At 39.4% G+C, this 17,896-nt stretch overlaps 1 protein-coding gene and 1 pseudogene across 9 annotated transcripts in view; both read right to left on the bottom strand.

Annotated features, from left to right (window-relative positions):
* Positions 1-17,896, bottom strand: part of TNIK (TRAF2 and NCK interacting kinase) — a 349,351-nt gene that overhangs the window by 138,342 nt on the left and 193,113 nt on the right. For all 9 annotated transcript variants that reach the window (XM_070406798.1, XM_070406799.1, XM_070406800.1 and 6 more), the window contains exon 4: positions 6,041-6,166. In XM_070406798.1, the coding sequence (XP_070262899.1) occupies positions 6,041-6,166 (126 nt within the window). The remainder of the gene's footprint in view (positions 1-6,040; positions 6,167-17,896) is intronic.
* LOC139004451 (BRISC complex subunit Abraxas 2-like) lies at positions 2,381-4,138 on the bottom strand (annotated as a pseudogene).

The following is a 17,896-nucleotide window of genomic DNA, read 5'->3' as shown; positions in this document are numbered from 1 at the left end:
GAGGGGGCAGGGGACCTCAGGCTGCACCCCCTGCCTGGCAGGGCCTGACAGGGGATCACAGGCTGCGTCCCCCGCCCCGGCGCCAGGCTGGGGGACCTCATGCCATGCCCCCTACCCGGCAGGGCTTTATGGGGAACCTCAGGCCACGCCCCCCCTGCTCCCCCCGCGCCAGGCCAGGCAACCTGAGGCCGCGCCCCTCCACCTGACGGGGCTTTTGGGGGTGTGGCTGGCTAGGTCTGAGGCTCACGTGGGTCGGCGGGGACTTGACTCTGATTCCCGTGGCACACCCCAGACTCTGACAAGAGAAAGATTTTCATATACATTTTACTAATTTTCTTTCATCTCTGACACTTCTATTATAGAGAAAGGGCAAATAGCAATATTAAAATATTTCCTCTAATTAATTCCCTTTTAATGTGCATGAATTTTGTGCACTGGGCCACTAGTCCTTTATAATAAAGGCCTAATATGCAAATTGTCCCCTCAACTGGGAGTTCGACTGGGAGTTTGACCAGGGGCGGGCCAGCTGGCCAACTGCCCACGGCCCCTCCCCCTGGCCAGCCTGGCCCTGCCCCAGCCAGCAGCGGCAGGCAGCCAGGGGAAGGGAGGTCCCGGCCGGCAGCTGGCAGCCGCTAAGGACCTTACCCATGCATGAATTTCATGCACTGGGCTTCTAGTCTGTAAATAAATACCCACATTTTAATAGTTCAACCTAACAAGAAAACCATCTCACAAAAAAAATGATCATCATTCACAGTTAGGTATGACTCACCTAGAAATACTTGTACTACCTCAGGTGATAAGCTGGAATGGGGTTCCAAAGCTATATTAATGCTTTCTTTTAATTTGGAACTGTAGTCCTGACCAAACAAAAATAACTTTTCTACAGACCACATTTAAATCTCTATTATTCCCCACCTGTCTCTGCAGCTCATCCAACGTGTGCCATCTTATCAGATCCTGGTGAATCTGCATGATATTTTGAACTCTCAAAAGTACCTGTAGCGCTCAGGTTTATACCAATAATAGTAATAATAGTAACCAATTTTGTACCAATAATGTCACATTCATTCACAAAACAACTATTTTTTCAGCATCATAAGCCCAGTACCTCCCTAGCACTAGAGGGATGCTGAGATGCAAAAGACACAATCCTGTCCTCAGAGAACTGTCTACATGAGGAGCAAAGACAGCTCAGTGAAAAGCAATAAAAAAGAAGAAGGAACAGCAGAAGTGGCTCTGATTTTAGAATTTAAGAGAAAGTTTAGGGGATTAAAAAAGCAGTCATGAAAAAGAAAAATGTTTTAAAAATCAAATTACTGCAATTACTACTGAGATACAAACATCTTCAACACCACCAGTGCACGTTATTGTAGGCATCCCCGCCATGTCAATGCACACGTGTATTTCTTTCTTTTCTTTCTTTTTTGACAAAAATGAAAACATTATATCTAACCAAAGCTTCTAAAAACAGCTTTAAAAATCCCACTATAATTGTTAATGCTCATTTGCTTGTAAATATAAATCCACAACATTTTAACTGCTTGAATAGCATCCCTACTGAGTTTACTTAAGTCCTTCCCTATTGGTTAACTTTTACATACATCTTTAGGTAGTTGCCCAAATATTTATTTAGGGTACATTCTTGCATGTGGAAGTACTGGGTTATTATTATTTTTTTCCACAAAAGAAAAATAAGGAGTTTATTTTATGACATACTTGTTTGAATGATTACTTACTGGTAATTAGTACTTCTACATGTTTTGAAAGGCAACCATTTTAAGTGACAATACGTATCAGGCTAGTAGAAAACAGTTAAAACAAAGCCCTCTCTTTGGATCTTACAAGTCATGTAGACAAGAGAAGGTATAACCAGTCTGGTCCAATCAGGCTTCTTGGAATTATCAAAATGTCTTTTCTGGCAAAGATGAATTTGGCTCATCATAGAAAGAAGGTTCTTTGAAGGCTGCTGCCAAATTCATTTCCCTTTGAAAAAGTAAATTTCAAGGCATGATCGTGCAAGAGGTAAGTTGTGATTAACAGAACATTTACAGACTAATGGTGCTTAGTCTCTGATTTCCAATTTATTTTAAAGAACAGAAACTATGTTGACAAGTTTCTCTGCCTAAATTTACCAGTATACCCATGAAACCCACCAGAATTAGGGCAACTTGATTATCTTCATGATTCTGTCCTGACACCTGCCCACGGAGTCTGCGGGTAAGGCCCTGGGGATGCGAGGCCCTGACAGTTCTGTGCTCAGGATTCTCTTGGGAGCCCAGGGGCCTGAGAAAGCAGTTCTCCCACCAGATTAAGTCCTCAAAAAACTCTCTTATCAGTGATTAATAAAACAGTGCTGAGTGGCGTGTCTTCTGTGTAGTTAAATCTGGGAGGTCTGAGTGTTCCCGGAGCTCCCCGTGGGGATGAGTCGTGGGCCGAGAATCCCTGGAGTGTGAGTATTCGCTGCTGGAGGGCTCTGTCGGGTCAATCAGATTTTCAGAGTCACAGTCATCCCACCCCTCCACGCTGTCCCCAGGGGCTCTCTGGGAAGGAGGAAGGCCCGCTCCAGCTCCGGGGTACTTCAGTCGGGCACTGTTGGGGGCAAAGCTGGAGGAGCCCACGGCTTGAGGTCCAGGCATGAAGACACGTGTTTCCACGCGAGAATGGCTCCAAGTACTTTCTTGATTGTTTGGTTGAGAATCTGAATAAGGGGCGGGGGGTCAGAGACCTCGGCATCTGCCAGTGTACTTCCACCATCAGCTGCGAACCCCGGGTAGGGCGTCCGAGGGCGGAGCACCGGCTCCAGACTCGCGCGGCACCTGTCTGCTGACCATCGCCTACTGCAGCTTTCTTTCTTGTTCCTTTTCATTTTTTCCTCCGAGTGATTTGTCTTCTTCATTTGTTCACTCCCGCCTCGCAAGATTCAACTACTCACACACTCTTTTCTACATCTGCACACGCTGCCTGCGCCCGCCCCTGCAGCGCTGTACACCTGATGGATGGCCCTGGTGTCCTTCATGACTCCATGCTTGTCAAGGAAGTCAGTGCCGCGTTCTTTATTGGCTTTGGCATGACTCTGAGGCCTGTTTGGCACTGAAGACGCTTTATACGCTTGCTGGCTTGTATTGCCCAGGTTAGGAATAGCAAGGGATATCCTTTGATTATACCTTCCGTTTGGTCTGAAGAGGACACACCCTAGAGCAGTGATTCTCAACCTGTGGGTTGCGACCCCTTGGGGGTCGAACGACCCTTTCACAGGAGTCGCCTAAGACCATTGGAAAACACATATATAATTACATATTGTTTTTGTGATTAATCACTATGCTTTAATTATGTTCAATTTGTAACAATGAAAATACATCCTTCCTATCAGATATTTACATTACGATTCATAACAGTAGCAAAATTACAGTTATGAAGTAGCAACGAAAATAATGTTATGGTTGGAAGTCACCACAACATGAGGAACTGTATTAAAGGGTCGCCGCAATAGGAAGGTTGAGAACCACTGCTCTAGAGCATGCATGCAATTGTTGGTGGTGGAGATGAAGCTGAAGAGGAGGATGCAGGTGAGCTGCTTAGTTAGGACCTGCTCCTCGTATGACATCTGCTGCTGTGTGTTCCGCAGGAATCTGTACCACCCGATCGCCTTCTTTCTCCGTCTGTACCACCCGATCGTGTTCCTTCTCTGTCTGTACCACCCAATCAGGTTCTTTCTCTGTCTGTACCACCCGATTGCGTTCTTTCTCTGGTCTTCAGGAATCCTGTTCAAACTCGTCGTTACCTTTGCTTGCGTAGTCATAAAAACTAAAACACTCTGAACAAGGCTGATGGTTATGGATTTCAATGACTTGCAGAAACTCTGTGTTGCTGAATTGGGAGTCACTGATGCTAAAGGTTTCCTGTTGTCTCACCTCTCCCAGCAAAAATCCTCCGTGGTCAACGTTGCTGTTGGCGCCATGGAAACACAGTGCTGAAGGTGTAGCCCGAAATGGAAGCTGCATCATGGAAATCTCCAGCCCTACTGGGTTATTTTCAAGTAACTTTCTTTGGGAGACGTGTGTGTGTATCTTATATATTCCAATTGCTCCTGAGTAAAGTTGTACCAATGTTTATTACCATAAACAGGGCTGTGCATGTCTATTCTTGATATTTCATTTTATAAATCTTTGTCAATCTGCTGGGTAAGAAATGGTATCTAATTCTCATCTTCTTCTGCATTTATATTTTTAGTAAGTTACATTTTTAAAACCTCTTTATTGGTAATTGCTACTTCTTTGTTAATTGCTGCCTTGTTCTTAATCTATTAGTAGTTTCATATTTTTCCTATTGATTTATAAAAACTCTTTCCTTGGAAAGCTATTAAATTCTTTCTCATCATTTATGAAATGAATATTTTCTCTAAATGAGCTATTTGCATCTTTACTTTGTTTCTTGTGTTTTTATAATAAGCAATTTCATGTGTCTCGCTTTAGTATTATATATTTTATTTTCTCTTATGACTTTTATATTTTTAATTGTCATATTTACATCTAATGCACATTTAAGAGGCCATAATTAAATCTTACTATAACTCAGAGTTCACATAAAATATATATAAAATCAATGTGGTCATACAAAGTGGGTTTACTTACTCAAAGTATACATTTTATTTTAAATTTAGAGATGGGTCTTATTGGGGAGGAGGGATATTCCCAGCAGATCTTTTTACTTTCAACAATTGTAGTATTCGATATGAAATGAAATGAAAATCTTATTTTTCTGAGCCAACATTATATCCTTTTTGATCACAGTTTGTGGTCGCTGTATATATTTTTTCTTTTCAGCTGGACTATAAGTGTCATATGAATTAAGAGCGTATCTTCCACTCAAGACTGAGTTCTGTGGCAAGTTATCTATGAAATAGTGGTAATTGGATATAGACAGTTTAATACATAATTTGATATATATTAAGCACTGGATAATTCAGTGAATTTTGTGTGTTAGACACATATTAAGATTTCTGGAAAATGAGCAAGATGATAAATAGTTAAAAGGTATTTTTGGAACCATTAATCTAAGAATAATATACGAGATGAACTGAGGGATGTGTGTGTGTGTGTGTGTGTGTGAGAGAGAGAGAGAGAGAGAGAGAGAGAGAGAGAGACAGAGAGAGAGAGAGAGAGAGAAAGAGAAAGAGAGAGAGAGAGATGCTCCAAAATCTGGGCTTTCACTGAATTGGCATAGGATGGTCAAACCAAGGAAGCATTATAAGAATAAAACTTGCAATGGAAAAAATCAGGAAAGTGAGAAGAAGAGCAATTTGGGCTGGGCAGGGATAGGAATAGTGGTTTTGGTGTCAGATTACTGAATTTATTAATAAAGGGACAGTCAATTAGATCTGACTCATAGACTGTCAAAGATACAGGACTAGGGCACATATTTGAGTGGACAAGGGGAAGAAGAAAAGGAAAGCAATCTTTGAGAGTACCTACATGGTATGAGACACGGTCATAAGTGTTTTACTCATATAGTTAGAATTTAAATGTCAGTCATACACACATCAGTGATAGATAAGAAGAGCTTATCATGTAGAGCTTGTTTAGATACCAGCTCCACCATTTCTAGCTATTTAGATTTTGAGACAGTTTGCTTATCCTCTCTATAAATCTTAGTTTCATTATCCAAAAAATGAAGATGATAATAATAATGTCTACCTCAAAGAGCCAGAGCAAATTATATAACCCAGAAAAACAGTACAGTGCTTGAAATATAATAAAAACTGAATATAGGTAGTCATTAATGGAAAAAAAAACAATAGAGAACTTAACAACTAGCTTTACGATTGGTCTACATTAAGAGATAGAAGAGATACTAAAAAGACAGAGAGGTATTCAAAGAAATGGGAGAAAACCTTAAAACCACAATGTTATGGAAATCATGGGGCTAAAGGTTTCTGAAGAGCTCGTTAATCAAATTTAGTCATGAGGATAGAGAAATGGACCATTTAGTCCTGGTTGTTCTTCATGTAAGAAAAGTAAATTTGGCAAGCGCTACATACCCAGAGTTGGTCATCCATGCCAGGTGGGTTCTTTTTGATAAAAGCACCATAGTATGTAGCAATATTCCGGTGGTGAGAATATTTTTTCAACATGTTAATTTCTTGTTTGATTTCTTCCTCTTCATCCTGTATTAGAATAATAAATATTCAGTCATGAAAATCCATGTCTTAGAATTATTTTCCATCACCATCTATATCAACTACGTAATAAATTTCTTTCTTAAATTTTTTGTTCTGTGGTGATCAACAAGCACAATTATTATATAACTTGATTTTCTTGATTGACTACAAAGAAAAAATTTGCAAGACAACACATTGACAATCCAAGGGGTATTCTGTTTGTATGGCAAATAGGCATAGCTGGGGAGTATGGGGGAGAAATATAAAACAAAACACCTCATTCCTTCACCTGCTAAAGATCAAAGTAGGCTGTTGAGATAAAATTCACTCTAGATCTCTTGGGACTATGTCCATTGAATACCTATTACTGATCAGATCTTGTATAGGAAAGATTTAGGGAAGTAAAAAGAAAAAAACATAGACTCATATTTTAAATTTAAGTTCATTTTCTTTGAAGTCTACTTTGATTGAAGTACCTGACTGAAGATGATGAAAGTCAGATGAGAAAGGTAGTGAGGGTAAGTTCCCTAGATCTGAGGAAGTTCACAAAGCAGGAGTACCCATCGCACCTTCAGGAAACTAAACATGAGAAGAAAGGGGAACTGCGGCAGTTATGTGAGAAGAGATAACTTTCCTACAGAGTAAGTGTCCTCATTCTGGTTTCATTCATTCTGAGCTTCAATTTGGAGTCCACCAACTTGGGTCATTTTTAGACACCCCCCACCCGTGTTCTCTCATAATTTTATTTTGATACATGCACATCAGTTGGACTTTCAATTAGTATTTTATTTTTGAGGTTGGTGGAAAAAATTTATCCCTGGAAAACTGTTTTAGATGTAGCAGTAGAATGATTATGCCTAAGTGTAAGATGTTACCATGACCTGAAAGACCACTAACATGGTGTCCCTATCTGTTCCCTTGCCCCTTCCATCTGTTTGGCCTCCCTACAGTCTCTCTACATTGCTGAGTCATTCTGCAAATGATGTCTTCTTTCGCTTCCTCTTCTTCACACAATTTCTACTCATCATTCTTCATTGAATTTAATTGACATTCCTCAAGGACACCTTCCCTAATTCTCTCAGGCAATGTCAAATTCCCCTACTATATGTATCTTGCCCACCACTACACTTTTTGATGCATGTGCAATATTTGCTGGTACCAGTTGGAGGTATGGGTCATTCTGTGTCATAACTTCCCTCTACTTGACTCTCTTCACTATGAATTGTAAGCTCTCTTCTGCCTCCAGATCTTAGTTCTAGAGTCCCTTCCCCCACAAAGCTCTCTGATCTGCCTGATTTGAGTCTAGCCCTGTGGATAATCATGTGTCTCTTCCTTTATATCACTTACAAAAATTGCAATCCCCATTTATCTGTCTAATCATTTAAGTATTTCTTCCCTATCAGTCCATAATAACTCTTAACACAGGAATCTTTTGCCTTTTATAACAACCCCAGCACCAAGCAAAGTGCCTGTGAATAAATGGAAGAATGAAAGAATGAATACCTAGAAAGGGTCCAACCACTCACTGCAGCATTAGTGAGGCTTGAAAGGAACTAGTAAGAATAAGATGAGTGTGATGACATGTTGACATTTCCTAACCACACAAAACTAAGTTTAATAAAAACAATGGAGATGTGAAAACCTAGGAGAACTGAGCAGGCTACACATCATATGTTTTAACTAAGTTGAAGACTAATCTCACAATGGAATGTATGATTATGACGCTGAGCCAAGGAGCAGCACATGGCCTTAATGGTGGAAGGAAGTGAGGGGTTTGGATGGAGGCTGAATGGGGAGATGGCATTTTGCCAACCAACGAAATTTTTCCCTGCAGCTATTGAAAACTGCCTACACCTTCACCACAGGCCTCATGAGAGGATGACCTTCAGCTTGCTGAAACGTCCCTGTAATGTGCCTTGAATGTCTACCATAGTGCCTATTCACTATTTTAAACTCGCCATATGGGGCCCAATAGTTGTGAGTGAAGGTAGGATGAGCAGATGTACTTTAGGCCTAAATAGAAGGGGAGAAAACATACCTGAGAATTTCTGTGGGCAGCCTGGCATTGACAGCTGCTTGGATTAAAGAGGCAACTACATGAGGCAGTAAAATACCAATCACAGTCCAACTGCACCCTGACAGCTTCGGTCATTCCTAGTGAGGAGTCGGTCTGCTCCTACAAGTATTTGCTGCCTGCCTTCGGGGTTCTTAACAGGATAGTGAATGATGTCGCAGAATCAGAGGTGGGGGTTGAGGCATAGAGGGAGTGCCTAAAAGCTTAACCTATCATTAAGAAAATAAGACCTATGAAATAGTTAAATAACAGTTAATTCAGTTTATAAGTACATAAAAAATAAATAGTATTGGAGATGAGAATGAAGTCAACACATTCTCTATCACTGTGCAAAGGTAAACTGAGGTGATGTGACCATGAAGAAAGTATATGCATTGAGTCAGAAAAATGAGGGTGGGCAGGTAGGGGGGAGGCATGTTCAGTTTGGGCTCCACTCATTTCTGGCTGTGTGATCTCAGAAAAGTAACCTATCCTTTTGGAGCCAAATTTTCTCATCTATAATGAGATATAAATGTAATAATAGTATTACTATATATCCTTGCCTTTTGTGATAATTAAATGAATTATGTGAAAGCTATAAAGTGTAATACAAATAGACATTATTAATCTTCTCAACTGAAAAATAAATATCAAGGATAGGAGAGCAGGAATGTTAGTAACTTGAATTTTAGGTTTAAATTGCACTGTTTCAAAGTACAATTATGGAACCACTGTGGGTCATGGCTATGTAACTCTAAAATAGAACCTTAATCTAGATCTTACAGGACTACTGTTTATCCAGATTTCTACTCTAGGGGAAGGATAGCAGTAAATCATTCAGTGAAATTGAAAGGGAGGCATTTATTATGACTTCAAGAACTCATTTAACCATTCCACAAGCAATCCTCCCTCTCACAATATGGCTCATTGAAGGAGATGGGTTACGATGCTTTCAAAAGACAAACACAACAACTGAGGCTGGAATTAGATTGTACGGTTTTGAGAGAAGGTTATCTTCTATTTTTTAAATGGATTATTCTTATATCTGAAGAATTAAGTGCAAGGATCAAGCTCACTGGGAAACTAATGACCACTGGGTCATAAGGAAAAACAAAGTAATGCTACCAAAGTCTCACAAATTTAAAAAAAGAGTCTTTTAATGAGTCAAGTCCAGTGCTGTCGGAAGAACCATTACTTCAATCAGAAGCCTTTCAAATCTAGTCCACGCTGATTCAGACATGGCATTTAAACTTTGCAAGTGTCAGATATTTTCACCAGTAAATGGGAATAAGAATACCTATCTAAGTCACCTCTCAGGGCTTAGAAATGATTGTTTATTTAAGCATAGCGTTATTATCAACATAAAGATTTTTTTCAAGATCATAGGAATCTAGTTATTGCTTAGTATTTGTAGTAATTTGAAAAAAATGGCCATAATATTTAGTAACTTCCCTCATGAAGAGGTGAAGTCCATTTCTTCTCCTTGTCTCTGGGTTTGGCCATGTGACTTGCTTTGGCCAATGGGACATTAACAAATTGATTCAGTAGAGGCTTAAAAGTATGTGTGTGTTGGAGTGGCCCTCCCTAACTGCTTGCAGAGAATACTCCCAGCCTCCTGAAGGATAGCAAACTATGGGAAGAGAGGGTGATTTTCAAATGCAAAGAAACAGATGATTCCAGGTGATGCTTCTAAGCACTAGCTACCTCTGATGATGATATGACAATCACAACCATGGTGACAAAATATAGCAAAAGCCAAACTTACATATTACTCAATATGTACTAGAGGCTGTGTGCAGAGTATCTTAATTAATATTCAAAAAAGCTCCATTAAGTAGATGTGTTTAATGATCCCACTTTAAAAATAGGAAAACGAGTTTCAGGGAGTTCATTCATATGTTTAAATGTTAAAGCTAACATTCAGCCCTAACTGGTTTGGCTCAGTGGATAGAGCGTCGGCCTGCGGACTGAAAGATCCCAGGTTCAATTCCAGTCAAGGGCACGTGCCTTGGTTGCGGGCACATCCCCAGTAGGAGGTGTGCAGGAGGCAGCTGATTGATGCTTCTCTCTCATCGATGTTTCTAACTCTCTATCCCTCTCCCTTCCTCTGCGTAAAAAAATCAATAATATATATATTTTTTTAAAAGCTAAGATGCAAAGCCAGATTTGTCCAACTCCAAAGCCACTGCTCTTAGTTCTATACTGAAAACTCCTAGGAAGAAGAAGGGCAATCACTCATGGTGATAAAACCAAAGCTGCTAATCATGAAGGAAGAGTTCAGGGAGATCTTAATCCAGGGCTAAAGAGAAACCTGCCTTTGGTTCTCTAAATATAGGAGCTTGTTAGGACACATTTATAATATTTGCTTGTGAATGGGGATAAGTTGCATTTTTATTACACAGGGGAACACATTACAAGCCCCTAAAATAGGCTAAGATTTAAAGACCGAATTTTATAAGACATTTTAATATTAGTGTGCTCTCTAACAAATGGTTTGCCCCAAATTTAGTTCTCAATCCATGGAATGGGAATAAAACTATGTAATTCTTATAACAGCCCCAGGGACTGGTCAATTTGAACTTGAAAAGGAAATATGAGGTGTACAGGTTGATAAATGCCACTATCTTCCAGATGTGTGGACAAGGCTACAACCCCTGCTGCTCCTGCTCACTTGCCCTGCTCTCCACAGCAGTCCTTGCTATTAGGTAGGCATTTGTGTCAACTTGTCGATTATTCTCACCTTCATTGTTGACTAAAAGTGACAAGAAGTTGAAGACATTTTTTGTTAAAGAATTATTTACTATTAGAATTTGAAGGGATTATTAACATTTTCTAGGATATTATTTTTTTAAATATATTTTTATTGATTTCAGAGAGGAGGGGAAAAGGAGAGAGAGAGAGAGATAGAAATATCAATGATGAGAGGGAATCATTGATTGGCTGCCTCCTGCATGCTCCTTACTAGGGATAAAGCCTGCAACCCTAGCATGTGCCCTTGACCAGAATAGAACCCAGGACCCTTCAGTCCACAGGCCAACACTTTATCGATTAAGCCAAACCAGCTAGGTCTAGGATGTGATTTTTAAATTTTTAAAAATAATTTGGAGAAATTTAATAATTATTCCAATAGAAATTTTATTCAAGATTCCAATAAATAGCATCAACAAAACTAGACTTTTTAAATCAATACTTACTTATTTTATAAGTTTGATTATATAATAAGTTTGATCTAATTATAATCAATGATAACAAGGAGATTGTTTTAGTGAATACAAAATTGGAATCTTTTAGGAGAATTTAAAGTCGCATATCAGCTTCAATATATTATTAATTTGGAGTTTGGTTTGGTTTTGAAGAATAGAGAAAAATCTACATTTCCTAAGACAAGTAACAATTATTTTTTGTTTACTTATTTTGGTAGCAATTACTTTTAAAGAGCATGTTTTGAAATCTTTATACTGAATAACATTCTGCACATGAAAGGAATAACCTGACAGTACAAATTGAGAAGTTGCCATTTTCCAGTGCCTTCAAAATTGGCATATAATGTAGAGTTTGCTGCTTGCATTTATTTATTTAATTATTATTATTATTTTTTAAAGTGTCCTTGATGGTCACATGTATTAGTTTTTAATTGCTGCTGTAACCCTTATAATAGATCCATCAAGACAATCCCTACATCTCAAGATCCTTAATATAGTCATATATGAAAATTCATTTTTGCTATATAAAATAACATATTCACAAGTCTTGGGGATTAAGATGTGGACATTATTGGGGGCCCTTATTCTACCACAGTCTACATTTAGTCTCCCAAAGATTTACTTCTTTCCCACATGTAAAATACATTCACTCCCATCCCAACATCTCCAAAAGTGTCAACCCATTATAGCATCAACTCAAAATCCAAAAGCTCATCAGCTCAAATTCCCCAATCTCATCAGGGATGGATGAGGCTTAGGCTATTCTTAAGTGAGGTTTGCTTTTAAAATCACAGTTTATTAAATGTTAAAATATACATACACATTATAAATGAGAATTAAGCATGTGTGGATCCCCTAAAATTATCTCAAGGTGGGGTTATGCACCTGCAAATTATATTTTTACAGATCTAAGGAAACAGACCCAAAGTAGGTCAATGAGTTGCCTAAGCCCACATCTCTTCATGGTGCATTGATTGAACTAGTGACTTTACCATGACATTCTCCAGGCAGCTCCTAGATTTGCTTTATGCGTTAACCGTAAGCTAAATAAATTCATTCAACAAATATTCAAGTGCCTACTTGTATCCCAGGCACAATGCTCACTGCTAACAATGTAATAATACAACAATGGGCATGACAGATTCAAGCTCTGCCACAATGACACTTCCTATAGTCTAGTGGGGAACACAGATGGAAATCAAAGAGTGACAGAGATGGATAGCTGATCTAATTGGGGGCAGTAGGGGTGACAGCCCCAAGAAATCCAAGTTTGAGCTGAATTCTAAAACCCTTGTGGAAGTTACCCAGTTGGGAAAAAAAGAAAAAAGTGTGATGTGGTGTGACTGAGGAGGGAAGCATTTTCCTGGCAGGGAAACAGTGGTTGCCAAGGCCCTGTAGCTGGAGGGGGTATGGCAAGTTGTCTTCTACGGGAATTGTTAGTGCCATGGAGAGAAAAATAAAAAATGTCTGCAGGAGACACTGTGATAACAACATGCACTGAACATTGTGTCCTACATATTGTTCTCAAATGCTTTATAAATAACTGTATTTACTTTTCACACTAACTTCCTGAGGGAAGTGATATTATCCACATTGACACATGTGGAAGAAGGAAAGGTTAAGCAACATGTCAGGGTAAGAAAGTCATGAAGTCATGAAGCATATGCCCAGCTCTCTCTTATATGGAGGTGGTGTCCCTAGGAGAAGCAGGTAATCCAAGTCTGATGTGCATCTTTCTCACACCCTGACTCTTCCAAACAATCCCAGATTTTTTTTCTTTTTGTCCAGTTTTAGAAAACATTCATGGAGTTTGCTAACTATGGGCAAAACACTCTCCCAGAGGCTACTGGGAGAAGGCTATTTCCTTATTCTTCAAAGAGAGATGCATACTGGCCACTAATTTAACCGACCACAATTCAGTAAATAAGCCAGAAATAGAAAATCAGTGAAGCAGGGCTTCAAATGCATCCTTCTAGTAGGCAAATCCCATGGTGTTACTTTGCTATTTAACTTCTGGCCCCACATTGGTCTAGCAGTAGTTGGGGGAAGGAGTTACAGCCTCCCGCCCCTGGTAAAAAACCACCACCAGCACAACAAACAAAACAAGGCAAAACCAAAAGAACCTCCCCTTATATCTTTTTTATTTTTTATTTTTATTGATTTGTTACAGAGAGGAAGGGAGAGGGATAGAGAGCTAGAAACATTGACCAGCCGCCTCCTGCACACTCCCACTGGAGATGTGCCCGCAACCAAGGCACATGCCCTTGACCGGAATCAAACCCGGGACCTTTCAGTCCGCAGCCGACGCTCTATCCACTGAGCCAAACCGGTTTGGCCCTCCCCTTATATCTTGTCTACATATTGAATTTTTGCCTAAAACTATTTGATCAAAGTATTCAACTTGGAAAATAAAAACTAAAAACCTTGCCAAAGCCTTTGCCACAGCACTCAGTGTCTTCACAACCTGGCCCTAACTTGTCCAGATTCGTCATGTGTCACGCTCTCCTAAGCACATTTTAGTCTTTACACTATGCATTACTTTCCAGAGCATGCTCTGTGCGCTCTCAAGCCCCACACCTTGGTACAGGCTGTGCCCTTGGCCAGGAATGTCCTCGTCTGATTGTCCTCCTAGGCTTAATCACTACCCCTCACTGCCACACTCAACTTAGTAAGTTTGTTTATAAATTGTATAAGTTTATTGTAAAATGGATTAGCTTTACTTATAAATATTTAGGGCAAGGTTGTGTTATTGTGAGCGCGCCCTTCAGGCAAAAGACCACTTTTTCATCTTTGAATTTCTAGTGGCTGTCATAAAGGATGTATTTAGTAAATGCTTATTGAATAAATTAATGAAAGATCACACTAAATTAAACACTAAACACCCTTCTATATTTAATTATGTGGTTAAGAAGATGGACTTAAAAGATAGAGTTAAAATGCTCAGGCAGATTCACTCCACCATTTACATGTTACATTGAGCAAGATACCTTAAAATATCCTTGATTTTCTTATCTATTATTGGGACTAATAATAGAATCTATTTTGTGTGCTGTTGAGAGAATTAAATGAATAAATATATAGAAAGTATTTAAAAGAGTTCTGGCAAATAATCACTCCATCAATGTTAGTTACCATTATTATTATTTTGGGCTGAAATATAAAAAAATGTAAGGGGTACTTTACTTAAGGACCAAATCAGTTTTCAACACATCCACTATAATATGATCTGATGTCATAGTAACATAATTCTCCTGGTTTTGCCTACCCAGCATCCTTCCCACCCTTTTCTCTAAAAGCTCTCAGGTTTTTCTTGAGGAATCATGTTTCCCAACTCTCAGTTCCTGCGGTAGTTTCCAGGGTTAGCCACCCAACCCAGATGTGGCTGAAGAGAAACAGGGTTTGGTTCAGAGCTGGGACATAACCCAAGCTGGGCCACTGATACTCAGACTGGCACCTCTGCAACGGAGGGTAAGGAATTAATTAGAACACGAATCTGCGGGTGTGAAGAAAACAGAGCCAAGAGATGGAGAGAGACATAATTCCTAATCACAGCATGTGACTTCCTGGACCCTGCTGAGTTTTTTTCTTTTTTTGACTATGCAATAGCCAGGAAATTCTGTTATCAGCTTCACTCAGTTTAGTGGGGCTTTGGTACCACAATCCAAAGTGTCCTGAGTCATGTGATCACCACCGCATCATTGTAAAGGTGAACATCTTGATGTTAACTCATTATCTCGTTAAGTCCTACATGGATTTCAAGGTGTCATTGTAAAGAAGCTAGTTTACACCACGAATTTATGTCCAGATGAATATGGGGATTTATCAAAGAATCATAGTTATCTTCATACTTGGTAACCAGAGGGCTGTAAATACAAGACGCTAGAAAGTGCTCCTCTGACTTTGGGGGTGCACGGAGCTCTTTGAGAAGCTTGTAGAAAAGGCAGGTTCTGGGGCTCCACCCAAAAATTCTGCAGCAGGCCCAGGAATCTGAATTTCTCATGCACACCCCAAAGGTGCTGATAGTTCAGTGATGCTGGCTGTCCACTTTGAGAAACACCACCCTAGAGGTGTTTGTTTAGAATAGGGGTCCTCAAACTTTTTAAACAGGGGGCCAGTTCACTGTCCCTCAGACCGCTGGAGGGCCAGACTATAGTTTAAAAAAAAAGCTATGAACAAATTCCTATGCACACTGCACATATCTTATTTTGAAGTAAAAAAACCAAAATGGGAACAAATACAATATTTGTATTTGCATGTGGCCCGCGGGCCATAGTTTGAGGACCCCTGGTTTAGAAGTTGTAGGCAAATCTAAAGTACACAAATCCACTGGGAAGGAATCCCCAGAAAGCGACAAAATGCAGAAATTCCCATAATTATTTCAGAAAGTAAAATAACTTCAAAGACAGCCTGAGTTTAAGTACTAATTCTGAAGCAAGTATTAAGAAATTTGGAATTGTCTCAGATCTAAAATGGGAAGGAAATGAGCATTATATCCAGTTATCTCTGTGGCTATTTTCTATAAAATAAAATAAAAAGAAGTGATATGGAATAAAAACAATAATTTAAGCAATAATTTAAAATTGATTTCAGGCTTATGGCTTTATCAATTTCATTACAATAAACGATAGTAACTCTGCAGTAAATCATTGCAAACAATTAACAAAGATGACCTTTGAGAATTCATCTCAGTTTTTAACAGAGCAGCTATAATGAGCACAATTATAATAATTGGTAAGAAGCTTTTGCAACATTCCATAATACACAAAAGACAACATGGCAAAATGAAATAGATTGTTTTCTGAGGATACCACATGAGTTTCACAAAGGAAATCTTATGTTGACTGTGATGCGTAAGGGGGTGATACAAAAGTCATTTGATGCTGTATCAGATACCCTGGGAATAAGAAAACCATTTCCAGATGTGTATCCATGTTTGTCTTTGTTAGGGTCAGTGGTTACATAATGGTCAATGATGTGCCTACATCAGGGCAACTATCCAGCCCTTTCAACAGGGGTTCCCCAAGAGAATTAAGCCAAAATACTATAAAGCATCCATTGTATGCAATGGATCAACTCTCCTATGCATGAAAATGGCATTAGCTTTGTACCATCCTTGGGAGAACTGAGAAAATGGTCTCTCAGATCATTTTCTTGTAGGGCTTAGTTGCCTTGTGAAACCCAGTTTAGGAAGGTTAACTGCCACTCCTTAAAAACTAAAAAATCTCCTCTCGGATACACAGCTGTGTAACTGTTTTGATCCCAAGCAAAGTGGTCTAGTAAAAGTAAGTGGTTCATCAAGCAATTTAACGTCTCACAAATAGAACCAGAAACTAGAAAAGGAATGTACTGTCTCTCAGGTCATGCTTCGCGCATCAATATTCAACTCTGTGCACACGTGTGCCCTGAGATTAACGATGTCAGCGGAACTCATCTGCAGTTCCACAGAACCACACAATAAAACTTTACAGCACAAATGTCTTGGACTCCATCCACAACCATGAGCTGCTGAACTGCCACGTGCATTGCATCATGTGCAGATCCTATTCACTCCAAGGAAAATACAGTAGTAGGACTTCAGCGGAATAACGAAATAAATGTTCATTTGTTCTGTGCTGGGAGCTTTGTAAAAGGTTCACACATTTATAAACAGGTTTCTATGTGGAGACTGATCATATGTGATCTTGATTTTTGTGTCTGACCCTGCTAAGTGACCATACCAGTATCCATTCTCCCTTCATTCCTGGCTAGTAGAACTCAGATTTTTAACTGCACACATTGGTAGGATGAAAGACTACATCTACCAGCTTCCATGCAGCTAGGTATACCCAATGAATGGAAAATTAAGTGGAAATGTATGTAAGTAGAAAATATTTCACTGGAAGGGGTTCTCCACCCTTCAGCTATCAACCCCTCCCCCTCTTCTGCCTGGCAAAGAATGTGATCAATGGAAATCTGACAACCATCTTGAACCATGGACGTGACCTTAAGCGTGGAAGCCATGCAGAATGATGGAGTAGAGAGATAAAACAATCCTTCTACTCCACCACATTGCTCCCCTCCATCCCTGGGCTGTCAATTCCAGACTCCTTTAACACAAGAGAGCAAGACACTTCCGTCATGCGTAGGCCTCTGTTATCTTGAGTTTTCTGTTTCAAGTGGCAGAACCTAAACCGAATTAGTATAACTTGCATGCAGTTTCTTATTCAGCAAAGGCAAGGTGAATTAAGAAACTAATTTGGATTAAATATTTGAACTGGTTTGCAACCTCTGAAATTGGAATGATGTACTTAGGACCAAAAAAAGGAAGTACTACTTTATCTAAGTGCTAATAGGCATATGAAAACAACTTTTTTACTGGTTATAAATGTATATAATTTAAAGAGGAATTCAGATCAATAATAAGTAAAGAAAAGAAGTCAGTACAATGTGTGGTATAAATGAAAATTAGTGAAATTAGTGTTATGGTAGAGAGCATACCAT

Source organism: Myotis yumanensis, unplaced genomic scaffold, assembly GCF_028538775.1.
Source record: "Myotis yumanensis isolate MYYU_CA2020_CCGP unplaced genomic scaffold, mMyoYum1.0.hap1 SCAF_2, whole genome shotgun sequence".
NCBI lineage: Eukaryota > Metazoa > Chordata > Mammalia > Chiroptera > Vespertilionidae > Myotis > Myotis yumanensis.
This window is presented reverse-complemented; position numbering and strand designations above follow the sequence as displayed.